Consider the following 15,941-nt stretch of genomic DNA (forward strand, 5'->3'; position numbering starts at 1 on the left):
GAAACATAAGTGGATTTGACAGGGTAGATGCGGAGAGGCTGTTTTCCCCTGGCTGGACAGTCTAGAACTAGGGGTCATAGTCTCAGGAAAAGGGATCGACCATTTAGGACTGCGATGAGGAGAAATGTCTTCCCTCAGAGGGTTGTGGGAACTCTACCCCAGAAGGCGATGGATGCTCAGTCATTGAGTATATTCATGACGGAGATCGATAGATTTTTCGGCACTTATGGAATCAATGGATATGGGGATCGGGCGGGAAAGCGGAGTTGACATAATCAGCCATGATCTTATTGAATGGCGGAGCAGGCTCAAGGGGCTGTATGGCCGACTCCTGCTCCTATTTCTTATGTTCTTAAAGTCTATCAGCCAACTACATTTTGAACTCCCCAATGCCTTTGACTTCACTGTATTGCCACAGACTGTTCTCACCTAATTTCCCCACACTGACACTTTGCAGCAGGAACTAACCCCTGCCCCACCCCCTCCAGCCCAGGGTTAACGACGCTAGTTTTAGTCACCTTACCAAGCCCTGCCTGAGATCAGCTCTCAGTGCACACGGTATGGCCCAGCGCTGCACCAGACAGTTTCTTTTCCCACCAGGCTGTTGCGTGATGCTCTAATGTCTCAAACTTTTATTGCTTTTTGCGTAAATAATTTTAATGTAATGTACATCGTCCATCCATATAGAATCCTTGAGTTGGTAATGCTGAAACACCTCAAGTCCACCGAAATTCAATATCTCATTTCAATATATACTTGCTGCTCACGTTTTATCAGTAATTTTGGGTTATTAGTGATAATTTATCTACTCAAACGGGGAAAAAGCTTTATCAGCATCTGCCACTTATCCTGCATGTTACAAATGCCTTCCCCCAGACTGCTGCCTGCCCATCAGAACAGCTCCTCTAATGCCTTGCAGTTAGCGAGTGTAGGACACGCTGTCAATTGCCTGTCTATTGTTGTAGCATTCATAGTTTGTACCAGACAATTTTAGGTACAGTTTGTTTCTAAGTGATTTACATTCTGGACAAGGCTCTGTATACAGCACAGCGATGGAAAAGAGCCCATCCTTCTCTATCTGAGACGCTCAATGGATTAAATAACAAACTAAGTGCTTGATATTATAGAAATACATTTACTGAGAACTGGGTTTAAAGTAACAACTTGGGAAAAGGTACAAGACCTTGCTGCTTGTTAGTATGTTTATAGATAGATTAAACGGTGCTAGTTAAACTCAACATTTTTCACCCTCTTCATGCTCCACAAAGCCATTGGCTCCTGCTGGAATACGGCATCACAGCAACTCTCTGGCAACCTGCCTGTTTAATTCATTAATTTTGGGTTATTAATTTGGGTTAATATCTCAAAGTTTGGAAGGGCATAGAATGTTAGTTATAGTTTAACAGGATGTAGTATAAAACTTTCATATAATCATTATGCTTCACTGAAATCCTTGCGACTGTGAAAAGCCTTACAAAACAGGTTTCTAAAAAATCACTAACAGTAGTAATTATGTTGTGATAGCCAGGGCTGTACTTACAGGAGCCACTCCAAAGGAGTCATAGTGTGCTACAATTACAATGGTGGGTAGATCCTCTCCACCCAGACCAGTCAATCTGCCCTAAAGGAACAACACAAGCATGGAACATCAGAACAAACAGCTCACACTTTCAGGAGTCACATTTCTTTTATGAACTTAACAGAGAATCAGAAACAGCAAAAACATTTTATAAACTAGAGACTTTAAAACCAGTAACTGAAGGAGTTATACTTCTGGGCAGGGGAATGAGCCCAACAGCAAAATGGCAGAACATCCCACTGTCTCACAATGCATTATTTGGCAGCTTTAGAACTTAAATTATCACTAATACACCTAGGTGAAATCAAATCAAATCAACTTTTATTGTCATTGCTAGTGCACAAGTGCAGTACAACGAAATGTAGGCTTGCGGCTCCCGAGAGTGTACAATTTGGATTAGGACACTTAAACATTTCAACATACATTTGTACATATATATTAGCATAAATATGACCATAATAAAGTGCATCGGCAGATGTGCAGGCTTTAGTGTTTATTTGTGGAGTTCAGTAGGCTGACAGCCCTGGGAAAGAAGCTGTTCCTAAATCTGGTCGTACGGGTGCGAATGCATCTGTAGCGTCTTCCAGATGGTAGGAGGGCGAACAGACTGTGGCTGGGGTGGGTGGGGTCTTTGATGATGGACCGTGCCCTCCGTAGGCAGCGTTTCTGATATGTATGTTCTATGGTCGGTAGCCGGGTGCCGGTAATGCGTTGGGCAGTTTTGACTACCCGCTGCAGGGCTTTCCGGTCATGGGAGCTACAGCTGCCGTACCATACCATGATACAGTTTGTCAGGATGCTCTCTATAGTGCAGCGGTATAGGACAAGAGCAAAGGACTGTAGTACAGGACACCATTAAGCTGGAAACCAACAGGAGAAAAACAAGATAAATCAAAAAAGGTGAGACGACACCACATTTTGGTTTTAAAAGCCTTCAAGCTCCTTTTCTACCCTGTGGTCCTTGGTCCTCCAATTCTCACTGTACAACCCCACTTCCTCTGCTCCACCATCACTGTTACTCTTTGGAACGTTCTTGCTAAACCCTTCCAACCTTGCTCCTTTCTCTCCCTCCTGTAAGGGACTGTTCAATATCTTAAACCATCTTTTCAGTCACCTCCCCCAATCCTTCTACTGCTGCTGCTCAATACCAGTTCCTCCTCGGGACCTTTCATATATTAAAAGGCACTATAACAGACGCTGGGCAATGCTGTGGGAGACAGGAAAACCAAAGGGAATTCACCCAATGCCAGATCCCAATTTTCAGACGTTTAAGTTGCATTCTACAAGAAACAGCTCAACTCATTGGCACAGATATCCCTTCACTGCAGAGTCAATCATCCCCTTGTCGCTAACACACTGGTTCCTGGAGAGGGAAGGGTTGCGGATAATTGAAATTTTCAAGATAGAGATAGATAGATCTTTTTGTTAGGTAAGGGTATCAAGGGCTAAGGAGTAAAGGCGGGCAAAATGGAGTTGAGGTTCAGATCAGCCATGATCTGATCGGAATGGCAGAACAGGCTCAAGGAGCTTAATGGCCTACTCCTGTTCCTAATGGTTGGAAGGAAAAAGCCTGGCTCGAAATGGGTTAAATGACTAGATGCTCAATGAGAGCGAACAGCTTTGAATACCAGTTGAAGTCTGCAACGGGGTGAAATACACAACTTAAGCCTTTCTTCAAAAATTGCAAGATCAAAATTTGCAACGGCAATACTAGATTTGACAACATTTTTGCTCCGATTCTTTATAACCAACTCCAGACCAGCCAAGTGCCCGACGGTGGTGCCATTGAGCCTGTGAAATTTTCATTTGTAGCACCACCACCAGCCATTACAATGGAGAAGAAGGATTCCAACTTACCTCAAGGCTGGTTATTGACCAGTCAGTAATGGCTTTGCTTTGGGCCCCACTCGTAACCATCTGGAAGCCATTGGCTGTGGCTGTGTGCAAGAGGACTGGGGAGGGGGGAGGAATAAATACATTTTATTCAATGCACCCAAGATATTGGTAGAGTTGACAGAAACACTACACACAGTATTGCCAACAAGGCCTTTTGGCATCAATGCTTTATGGGGATAAAAATCAAAATCTCAGTACTTCAAATTGTTCCCACCACCAGACCTATAAACATAGCTCAGGATGCTCTTGATACAAGCCAAGCTTGGCAGAACAGGGCGTTTTTCTACAGTTTTAAGTGGACATGTTATGAAAGTATCAAGCACTTTACTGACATACTAATATCAACATGGAGAACAAATGACATTACATATTGCTATTAAAAACAGAAACATTTCCAAGTATTCAGCAGGCCTATCAGCATCTAAGAGAGAAGGGGCAGGTTAATATTTCACGCAGAAGTCTACCAGGAATGGCAGCTGCTGATGGGTCTGCTGTGCATAGTTTCTGTTTTTATTTCAGCGTTCTTTTTATCTACATACTTCTATCAAGTCTCAAATGGATAGTTTGGTGTCAAAAACACGGCTCTGTGTTGCATTTAAGCCACGTAGACCAGAATGTCCCATGCTCAATTCCTGTTGGGTGTTGAGTTTGGTGACCATGGCTGGGAGTAAGAGTGAGCAGAATTCATCCCGGGGCAGTGAGCTAGGAAGGGAAAAAAATCAGCCAGGGTTCCTGCTCCTGATTGCCATCCAGTGAGTCCTGCTGTTCCTGATTGCCATTCAGTGAGTCCTGCTGTGTCTGTGTGGACATTAGGTTAGGGTCGGATTGGGCTTGGCTGGAACGCTCCAGTCAAACAGCAAGGTACCAGAGGTTAATTAGTGTCTGTGGAACTGTGCTCCAGCAGGGCTCAAAGCTATTATTAGGAGTCAAGAAAATAAAAAGGATCGCCCGACTTTGCAGCCGGATCAAGCAGCGATATCATTTTTTCCTTTCATTTTATTAGACACATTATGAGGGATATTAATGCTGAGAAATGAAACTCTTGCCCATTTCAGGCAATCAGTGTCAGCAATAAGCACGCCCAAGTCAGATGCAACAAAGTCAGAAACAGGAAAACGTTCCCTGTATTCTGCCCCAACCTCACACTTCTGCTTTAGCCTAAAAAAAAACACCTACTACTGCACCAGTGCCACACTTTCATTTCCTACAGTAGCCATCTTGTGATCTCTGAACCAGATTGTCAACTTGGGACATTTTTTGCTGTAGAGCCATGCCAGTCAGGTACAGGACTGATTTGCCCCAAATCATTTCACATAAATGCCCATTACACTAGCACACAGAAAAGAGATTTTGTTGTATCAGTGTGGGCTGGATTGGAACCCAAGTTCTCGAGGAGACCGGCCGATGTCTAACCCACCCAGTTGTCTAACTCACGAATAATGGTCAGTCGGGCAAAGTATCAGGGACCACCAAACAGCAAATTGTCAAGAGATGAGGGAAGGAAAAAAGAAAAAAATCTCAAATGGCTGCAAAACATGAGAGCAGACCCTGAGCTGGTAGCCAACAATATAGTCATAGTATGTTAAATATTAACTCGTTTTGTAATGGCACTGTAATAGTGTTAACGATTTATTGGGCAATTAAAAAAAAATCAAGAACAAAGTCATTCTGTGACACACACTTCCACAAGGCACCTTTTATTGCTCTTAGTTCATTCATTTCCTGAGTTTCAAAGAAATTAATTCTCCATAGGCAGTAGTTTTTGTCTATAACTACACCGTAGTTTAGATATGATGCAAAGCTCCCTCTACACTATCATCTTAACCTCAACCTCACATAAACAGTTACACCTGCATCATTACATTTCCCACACCAGCCATACCCAGCTCCCCACCCCCCCCCACTACCACTGTGGATCCTTCAAGAGCGATACCAATTGAATGGCAATAAGTATTGAATTCTGTGCATTTTTCTGCTGCAGTTTGCATCTTTTCATTCGGGAGCCTTACATCAATCAGAACAGCAATGTCACAAGATCATCTTCAAGTTTCCCTCCAAATAATCACACGCTGTTGCTGCTGTGCTTTATCATCCCTGGATCAATATCCTGGAATTTCCCACCTAATACCATTGTGGGAGCACCACCAGCACAAGGACTGCAGCGGTTCAAGGAGAAGACCCACCACCATCTCAGGGCAACAAATGTGGCCCTGCCAGTGCCACCCACATCCTAAAAACAAATGAAAAAAAAGACCAGACATTTCACAACCGGGGCCACTCAGTCCCTTTAATCCATACTGGTAGTGAGGGGGGGGAGGGGATTTTCAAAGTGGGGTCCACAGGTTATAAGGGGGGGGGGGGGGGGGGGGGGGAGAAAGGTGTCATGAGGGCCCCCCTGCAGGTCACATTTCTTCTATCATTCTGCATTTGCTATCTTTCTAGCGCTGTTTGTTGTTTCTGTTGCGGTATACATTTCCTGCCATGATAATGCGGGTTCCCTTCTTTTGGAAATTAGGACCAGACGTCCAGTTAATGTTTGTGGGGGTTCCTACAGACAGGTTTGAAAACTGCCATAAATATATATTACAGAACAAACCAACCTGGGATTGAAGTTAAGGTGAAAATTTAACTCGGGGCTCTTCTGATGCTTGGAAACTGTTCAAGGTTCACTCCTGTGATTTAAGACATCATCAAAACTTAACAGAACTCCTGCCCTGTAGTTGCCCATTCTCCTGATTCAATGCCAGGTGGTAACAGGACACTTTGGTGCTGAGACACAAGGTCACTAATAAACATCTGGGAGCGCTGAAAGTTTGCATGTGTGGAAATTAGTTATTTGAGCTGGAAGATTGGGTGAGGGGGGAGAGCCATCAAGACAACACTGATGTACCGTTCAGTCCGTAAGGGTGACCCCGAGCTTCCGGTCGCCTGTCATTTTAATTCACCGCCCCATTCCCACTCGGACCTCACTGTCTTTGGCCTCTTGCATTGTTCCACGGAAGCTCAGCGTAAGCTCGAGGAACAGCACCTCATCTTCCGATTAGGCACTTTACAGCCTTCCGGACTCAATATCGAGTTCAACAATTTCAGATCATAACCTCGGCCCCTATTACATTTTTACTTATATTTTTTATCCACACCTTTGTTTTGACTCTATTTTCTCTCCACGGATGTTGCCTGGCCTGCTGAGTTTTTCCAGCATTTTCTGTTGTTATTTACTGATGTACTGTATTTGGTGCGACGCAGGTTTAACTCTACTTCAATTAGTCCCCACACTCAGTCATACTGCTGCAGAGAGCACCCCCAAATGCAGACTGGACAACTCTTGAAGATGGAGGGAGAAAAGAGGAGAGGAGCATCGTCACAGTACAGCTTGGACACGCTTCATGGTTGCCAGCTCAGGAAGGCAATGACGAGGCAGAAGGCTCGCTGACCACGATTTCATAGTCCAGGGAGATGAAAGGGGCCTTGGATGGAGTCTTTCTCCCCTCAACGTGAAACAAAACTTGAACCTTTAAAAACAGGAACCACTTGCATTCATAGATACAGTATTAAAGCCATTGTATTGACTCTGAACGCGGCGCTGTATGTATAGCTGACGCGTCCCTATGGGGAACAAGCATTCCATTGTACTTGTTACATATGGCAAATAAATCTAATCTGAATCTGATTGAAGGCAAGCAGATAGTACCACACAAACTGGCGAAACTCTGGCTGCCACAAGTTACTCAACAAAAAAAAAAAAATCAGACAATATAGGCTCGACCCACCTTCTGCAGCAGAGGCAGAGCCCTGCGAGACAGACGCTGAATTTGTTTGCTCATGTATTGACAAGAGCTCGTCATCCTCCAAGGCAAAGTACACCGGCACAACTGTCTCAGTTGCCAACAGCTCTGGCTCGATCTCCATAAATTGCTGCAAGTTTTAAAAACAAAAAGTCAGCCCACTTCCAGTGCCCACTATCAAAAAGAGAGAAAATGCTAAAGTTTCAACGCCTCAAATTTGCTTCCCATCCCTCCTGAAGATGGTCATCAATGCTGGAGTGTGCAGGGGTCACTCAATAGCAACCAGGAGCGGGAATCATGGTTATTTTTTCCCCTCTCATCAGCCCAGAGCGAGGCGCCAAATGTAGCATCACATTGTGGTCCTAACTGAGATCAGCTAACACAGCACAGATCAGGGACCGTCCTCGTCTCTCTGGCTCATTACCACATCATACTACCCACTTACCTACTGAGCCAGAGGTGGACCTCAGGGATCAAAAAGTTTCAAAAAAATTATGCATGATTGGACCAAATAGAATTTGACTTTAAGCTCAGGGTCCAAATTTTTCCACAAATTCCAAGATATTTCCCTGTACAAACTGTGGAATGTGAGCCATGCAGTTCAGTTTCATTTACTGCTATCCCTTCAGAAATAACTTCATTGAAGACAACATCTTTCATTCTAATAAAACATTTTTTTGTGAATTTTATACTAAATGTAAGGGATGTTAGTGCTGGGACAGGCACTCAGCGTTAGAATCAAGCACACCCAATAATGAGTATTATTAGATGCAGAAAAATATTCATTCCATTGTCACAGCAACCCACCTCATCTCCAACTTCAAAAGGACCAGCATAACATTTTTCCATTATTCACACTAGCTTCTCTGACTGAAATGGCTAATTTGTGCCAAATTAGGGAGAGTTTTATGGCTGTGGGTCCATGCCCACTAGGAACAGGATTGAGACGGTCCAAACTTCTTTCAAGTAGGACAGTGACAGCCAACAGACAAAAGGAGGCTTTCATTTTGTCACTGTTTTGATCACTTTGGATTTATGGTTTGTGAAGTACTGATTGGAGGTGGTATGTGGGTGGATGTTTCAGCAAAATCCATTAACACAGCGAATTCACTGTGCTACCCACCGCCTACTCGGGCTCTAAATGACGTTCCCAAGCCTACTTGTGTTTTGCTTTTATCTGCCGCGATGCTAACCAAACCCATCGACAAAAGAATGACTGACCTGTTACCACTCCCAGGTACGCCCTATCCTTTGTACACTTGTGCCCTCATGAAGGTTTTCTTCAGAGGACGCGTAATTGGGCAAAACGCAAGAAAGCTGCTTTACCTGAATGACATCTTGAGGCATTGTCGACATGTTCTGGGGCAGGATGATCACCACTGCCCCTGCACTCTGTCGTATGGCCTCCTGGAACTTTTCAAATGAGAACTCCGCTAGTCTCATTATCACACACCGGCGGCTCAGCACATCTGCTTCGAATGTTCGAGCCTCTGTGTTCAGCATGGCATTCCTTGTGCCTGTCAAGAAAAAGAGATATTGTTTAGGTACCTGCCAATACACGGAGCTGACAACCAGCAGGTCCCCAGACTGCACTATTAGGATTGCAGTTGCCCCAAAGGCAAGGGAAAGTAGTTGGGATCAGCTGGATTGTGGGATCAATTGTTTAATTCTTTTATAAGAGAGAAAACATATTTTCCTTACACAAAAAATTCTCGGGGGGGGGAAGGATAAGGTTTATTTTGATTTACTTGGTCTTGTCTCTAACCTTGGTGGTGTCCTGCATGCTGCATTTTGGCCTGTATCATAGGTTTCTTAAGGCCCGACAGAAGAATGAAGTACAAGAACGGGCCAGAGAAACTTCAGTTCTTCAGCATTAGACAGCAGAGTGACTCCTGTCGCTTTTAATCGGACCTTTAAAGTTTTTGCACAACTTGCCAACAATTCATTTCTGGGCTCATGCACTAAGGCTGACCATTTGCTCAAGGTACCAGAGGGTTGCAGGCATCCATGTAACTGTACCTCAGTAAAAGTCAATGCCTTCAAAGAAAAGGAGAGTGAAATTGGGGAGAAAAAGATTGTCAGTCACATTATCGGTTCACCTGTTGAGCTGAAAACAGCAGAAACTGTACAGTAGTGTCCACTGGCAAGATTTAAATTGCATCAAAAAGCTCAAAGGGCAACATCCTGTACAGTGGCACATGGATTTCTGGGGAAGTCATTAGCTGCTGTATAATCATTTACCCATCAGTAAACACAGCAATTAGCAAACCAAGAACTGTCTTGGCATTGATGCAGACGGCTCCTGGCTTCTGATCCGTGCCTGCAGCCAACCACTACATACGTACGGCCCAATGGTCATCTATGTATCACTTCAAAGAACTAAAAAATATATATAAATACCGTATTGTTCAGCGCTATTCAGGCCCATAACACCAACACCTAGTGACATTGTTATAGATATCAGCAATGGCTGAGGATCCTGCAACCTCACTGGAATGCAGTTAATGGCCATTGCCATCGCTTGGTAAGCTATAGTATGTACTGAATATTTGTGATTTACAGATGACACAAAGTTAGGAGGGACAGTAAGTAGTGCAGATGGAAGCAAGAGGTTACAATGGGACAAAGACAGATTTAAGTGAATGGACAAAACTATGGCAAATGGAGTTTAATCTGGGCAAGTGTGAGGTCATGCACTTTGGGGCAAAGAAAGGCAATCGTAAACGGTGAGAAACTGGGAACTTTAGAGGAGCAAAATAGATTTGGGCGTCAAGTACACAAATCATTAAAAGCTCATGCATTGATACAAAAACAATCAAAAAGGCTGATGGAATGTTGGCCTTTACCTCACGAGGACTGGAATACAAATGGAAGGAAGTGATGCTTCAGTTGTAGAGCCTTGGTCAGACCCCATCGGGAGTCACTGCGTTCAGTTCTGGGAACCGCACCTCAGGAAGGACATACTGGCCTTGGAAGGGGGAGCAGCGCAGATTCACTAGAATGATACTGGGGCTTAGAGGGTTCAATTAAGAGACCAGGTAGCATAAACTTGGCTTGTATTCCCTAGACTTCTTTGCCTCCCTACCCTCCTTTAAGATGCTCCTTAAAATCTACCTCTTTGACCAAGCTTTTAGCCACATGTCCTAATATCTCCTGGTGTGGTTCGGTGTCAAATTTTGTTTGATAACGCTCCTGTGAAGCGCCTTGGGACGTTTCACTACGTTGAAGGTGCTATATAAATGCAAGTTGTTGTTGAGGGGTGAAAATTGTTTAAAATGTTAAGAAGGATTTGATAGGGTAGATACAGTGGCCTAGAAATTCAGTAAGGCGCTGCAAGCTTTGCGCCCAGTTACTGCCTAAAGAGGGCTTCTGCGCCAGTATAGGAGGTTGCGCTGATATGGAGATCGGCGGTAATGGCGGCGGTAGCTGGTAGCGCTGCGCCGGCACCGATGACGTCATCGGTGTGCGCAGTGCCCCGTTTCCGCCCCGATGCCGGCCCGACGCCCATATTCATTTGCCGCCGCCTCCTCCGTGGCGGCCGCTACTAACATCCGGAGACCAGGGCCTTACTGCAGCCTTAGTGGGGCGCATAAAGGTGGAGGTGCGGCCGGCCGCTTTTTCGGCGGCCGCCTGCCCGCACCTCCTTCCCCGGCCTCCTCCACCCCCCCCCCCCCGCGGCATTGCCGGCTGCTTTCCGCGAGCCCGGCACTTCTCCGTGGTGCCGGGCTCATTTGCCGGCACAATCCAGCGGCGATCTCCCCGTTGCAGGCACCTCCACCTTAAGAGAAGGAGGAGGCCTGCAGTACCGCAGCCTGCCGCACCGCATCGGGTGGCGCAGCGGCACTTAGAGCGCTGAAATTCAGTTTCAGCGCCCCAAGCGGGGGCGGGCACGCCCTGGAATAGCGCCCGGTTCCGACTTGGGGCGCAAAAAGTGAATATTTGACGGTCGCACATGGCTCCGCGCCCAGCGCTAACTTTTGGCCGTTAGCCAGCTGGCGGGGCCATAGTGAATTTCTAGGCCAGAGAAACTAGTTCCTCTGGTGGGGGAAATCAAGAACGAGGGGATAGAATCTTAAAATTAGTGAGACCACTTAGGAGCGAAATCAGGAATCACTTTTTCCACACAAAGGGTAGTAGAAATCTGGAATGCTCTCCTGCAAAAGGCTATGGACGCTGGGTCAATTAAAACTTTCAAGGCCAAGATTGATAGGTTTTTGTTACGCAAGGGTATCGAGGGATATGGAGCAAAGGCAAGCAAATGGAGCTGAGGTAGGCATCAGCCATGATCGAACTGAATGGCGGAGCAGGCTCGAAGGGCTGAATGGCCTCCTCCTGTTTCTAATGTTCCTGGATTCCACAATGATTTAATAGTGATTTTAGTTTTGTCATGCAAGCTTGCTTTACCATCCAATTTTCCCTGCTGGGGTACAATTCCAATGACACTGGCAGCCCTCTGGTGCCCTGCCCAATTGAGTGTAGGCAAGCTATTTGATGGAGAGAGCACCAGAGCGGAGCCAGATTCTGTGCTCACTTGACATCCACATAGACTTTCAAGCAGGGGTCAGTGGACAGCAATCCTGGACATCCTTTCTAACGGAGACAGGCCGCGGCAAACGGAGACAGGCCGCGGCGATCGGAGCAACTCAACTGCTGTCCCGAGTTGACACCGGCTAACTCAGTACAGACAGGAATCAATCTGGGATGTTCCAGTGGCGCTTTTACCCACTAAACTATAGGGGAACTCAAACTCACCACACAGACTTCAGTAGTTCAAGGAGGCAGATCCCACCACCTTCAAGGGCAATTAGGGATAGGCAAGAAATGCTGGCCATGCCAGCGACGCCCACATCCCATGAACAAATATTTAAAAATCTGCCTTTTTAAAGAGACATTTAAGCTTGCAAATTATGAAGCTGGAGAAAGGAACATGATACAATACACAAGAGTCTGCTGTGTAAAAAGGGCATTGTAAGGAGGAAGGCTTTACAAAGAGAATTCACAAAATACTTTTATGTACATGCCAACTTCTGCTGGTTAAAAAAGACATACTTTCTTCAGATTGCATATTGCCAACCTTTTCTGTTAACGGAACAGTCCACGAGATATGTAGCAAAACATAATCAACATGGCACTGAATCACTGACATATCACCTCTCTACCCCCATGACAAAGACAGTGCCCCTATATTTTTTTTTTAAATGGGAAAGGGGGAAAAGGAGATTTGCGCTTTAGATATTTCTATTGTTCCCCAAGCTTAACGTTGTTCCAAAGTGGTGTTATTTTCTCAAGATCAAGTACTGGTGTGTTTAAACCAACGACCTCTTGATTCAGAGGCAAGTACTACCACGGAACTACGGCTGACAGCTCAAATCTCATCCGCCAGGGCGGCACTCCCTCAGTCCCGCACTGAAGTCAATTTAGATTGTGCTCAAGTCCACAATCTTCTGACTCCGAGGCAAAAGCACCATCACTGAGCCAAGGCTGACACTTCGAAAAATTTTAACCCCTCAATTCTAATGCAGTCTAAGATGACAAGGCAAGGAGCACCTCGGGGGGGGGGGGGAATCCACTCTCAGCCAAAAATTTCTGCTGTCACTTTGGGAATATCACAATGCCATGCTTGGCAGAGCTCTCCGCTTTATGTGAAAACTGAATTCCTATAAAAGCAAATCTGGTTATAAGCAAGCTCACCTTTTCTTGGGCAACTGAAATAACAGCAATAAAAAAAATGTCATGTATTCAAAACTCAAAACAGGGATGGGGTAAATGACAAAATTATCCCTGGCTTTATATTCAAAGTCAATGGTTAACCACATAATCATTCTATTATTCAACAACTTAAAAGTTGCAACAGTGGCGTATTTTCAGGAAAAAAGAGTTGTCCGACAGGCAACCCTCCCCAGCCTTCACTGTCTATTTTAAATTGACCATTACTTTCTTGTACCTCCCTCTTCTACCTCCTAAGCGCCAAACACACTGTTTTGCACTGTGCTTCGAGCAAGGCTCTTGTGCGGTCGTCTTCTACTCGAACTTTGTTGTTTCTAGGATCTCAAAAGAATGAAACTCCTTACCTCTGCTCAGTCTGAAATCCACAGCCTTTTCAAACCCAAGTTCTTAATTTACCCGGACTTCTCTTATACTCATTCTAACCTTGGCTATGTCCTGTGGCATCAGCCCTGGCCTTTTGACTAGGTTTCTCAATAATAAATAAGATTGGCTACAGCATGTTAGCATGCTTTGTTATGCTACTCCTTGCAATCATTTTAAACTGCGCAAACCTGTATTATTTAATATAAAAAAATATATAAATAGTTCACAGTGGGAAAGGAGGCCATTTCATTCAATTTCGGTCAGGTGTTCAGAGCTCCATCTGCTTTTCTCTCACACTATGATACAGTAATCCATAATTACAATAACTGATAGATTAATAGAAAATGGGATAAGAAGCTCACAATGAAACCTTCTCACTCAAGACGCCAGGGATTACATTTCCAGGATTAATAGCGTTCTACGATATCTAGATTGCCGATACATTATTCACTTGAAAAAGGTATTTGAGAATGACAGTCAATTGTGCAACTCTATTCAGGAAAGCAGAACATTAATGTCTACAAGACATAGTGTAGTGTTGTCACCAGCCTGTTTAAAATATTAGCACTAATACTCTATAGAGGAAAATAATATGCTTAAGCCAATATACTTTAATACTGTGCAATATGGCACTTGTGCAGTATCTTTAATTCATCACATCAAACTGCTCCCGGTAATGTCAACAGCAGTGACAGATCTGTCGCAATTCTAGTGCTTTACAGTTGGATCTGCTGGCTCAAGACTCTATGCCTATTTCCCTTTGTCACAATTTAGTAATGCTTCTGTGTGACATTGACAAGCCTAGAAGTAATGCCTGATGTACAATGGTAATATCTGCATCTATTACCTCTAATAGGCAACACTAACACTTGCTAATCAGGCCTCTCACACATCCTGCCATTTTGGCCTCTTACAACAAACAGAACTAAATGATGCATCATTTCCTCCAGTTAACTGTGAGGAAGGCCATGTGGACGTGCGTGTACGGATATGTATTATATACACACACATTTGGCTACACTACTCCATCTGCAAACCATTTTTCATCAAAATTGTAGTGAATATATCACAATCTTAATCTTTCAGCATAGATATTGTCATGCATCTAAGACACGCAGTATCATTGGGCGTCATTTCTGGCACTGACAGGTATGTCCAAATAAAAACGTGATATTGTAGATTTTCTTTTAAAAAGAAAAACTGCAATGTTAAGACTTCAATGCGTCTCATCCAATGGTTCAAGTCTCAATCAAACTTCTCCAGCTTTGTTCACGTGGCTCAAGATTCAGTGACAATGCCAATCAGCATCTTGCTTGAAAACCACTTTCAGGAATGCTGCAATGCACTGCACAATTCTGTGCTGGATATAGGTTTAGGCCAGTGATTCTGTACACCGTGACCCGTCAGAAATGGTAGCACCGTGGCCTTTGGGTCAGAAAGCCTCGCCCCAGGATCTGAATATATAATGTCAGCTAATACTTCAGTGCAATACTGAGGGAGTGCTGCACTGCTGGAGGTGTCACCTTTTGAATGAGATACCAAACCGAGCCCCCAGCTACCTCTTCACGTGGACGTACAAGATCCCATGGCACTATTCGAAGAGGAGCAAGGGAATGCTCCCAGTGTCCTGACCAACATCCATCCCTCAACCAGCAATGCCAAAAACTGGTAATTATCTTATTGATGTCTATGGGGCCTCACTGTGAAATTTGGCTGCTGCATTTGCCCACAGAACAGTGACCACACTTCAAAGGCAATTCATAGTGTATGAAGCATTTCTCTCCCAAGTTAGGGAGAAGCTCACGCGAGCCAGGAATACTAAAACTGCCTTACAGAGCTGCACGGACAGGCCGAGAGGTCAATCCACCAATAGGTAGACTCAAAATAGCAAATCCAACTCAAGGGGTGCCGACAGCGGCTGTTAACTTCACCGACACTGGCAGGACCAAGTGGAACCCTCCCAAGGCGAGTTCTTGTGCCATCAATGGCTGTGGTATTGTTATGCAGCCCTGTCGGAGGAAACCCTGCAAAGTAAACAGCTCGAATCCCAGCTCAAATCAACATTCCACAGGTAGGCAGGCTGTGAATGGAGATCGGGAGGCACATGTAGCGGAAAGTCCACAGGGACCTGGGCTGCAAATGCCCCTCCCAAGATATTAGCACTGCTGGCTTAAGACACCATCTGAACTTCTTGCTAATATTAGTCTTATACAATAACTCCCAAATGCCACAGTTCCACACATCTTTTGACTCGTAGAACCATTTAACTTTCCGCCTGAGCTGCGAATTGAACAAACGTCTAGTTAATAGGTTAGTGAGTAACCACAGAAAAATGTCATTTGGTAATTCTACGCTGTTTCACATAAATAGCCAAATTTAATTCTGAGCAAAAACACTAAACATTTTTTTTAAACGAGCCAATATTATATCGTCAATAACTTACTCTGCACCCATCTCAGTCTCATGTCCTTATAAGGCAAGGTGGAAGAATCTACCCAACCCCCATAAATGGCTATCAAAGCCGACCCTCAGTCAAGTATTTGAGCTGTTTCTGCTTCCTCCCTCCCTCCGACACACAGATCACGTGGAAA

General features: G+C 44.6%; 1 protein-coding gene across 3 annotated transcripts in view; it reads right to left on the bottom strand.

Moving 5' to 3' along the window:
- Positions 1-15,941, bottom strand: part of ncln (nicalin) — a 47,014-nt gene that overhangs the window by 21,128 nt on the left and 9,945 nt on the right. For all 3 annotated transcript variants that reach the window (XM_086004498.1, XM_086004497.1, XM_086004499.1), the window contains exons 2-5: positions 8,587-8,777; positions 7,246-7,390; positions 3,437-3,531; positions 1,541-1,621 (exon numbers count right to left, since the gene is read on the bottom strand). In XM_086004498.1, coding sequence (XP_085860624.1) covers positions 1,541-1,621; positions 3,437-3,531; positions 7,246-7,390; positions 8,587-8,777 — 512 coding nt within the window. The remainder of the gene's footprint in view (positions 1-1,540; positions 1,622-3,436; positions 3,532-7,245; positions 7,391-8,586; positions 8,778-15,941) is intronic.

This window comes from Somniosus microcephalus, chromosome 13, assembly GCF_052327205.1.
Source record: "Somniosus microcephalus isolate GS21.2 chromosome 13, FLI_Smic_1.0, whole genome shotgun sequence".
NCBI classification, from domain to species: domain Eukaryota; kingdom Metazoa; phylum Chordata; class Chondrichthyes; order Squaliformes; family Somniosidae; genus Somniosus; species Somniosus microcephalus.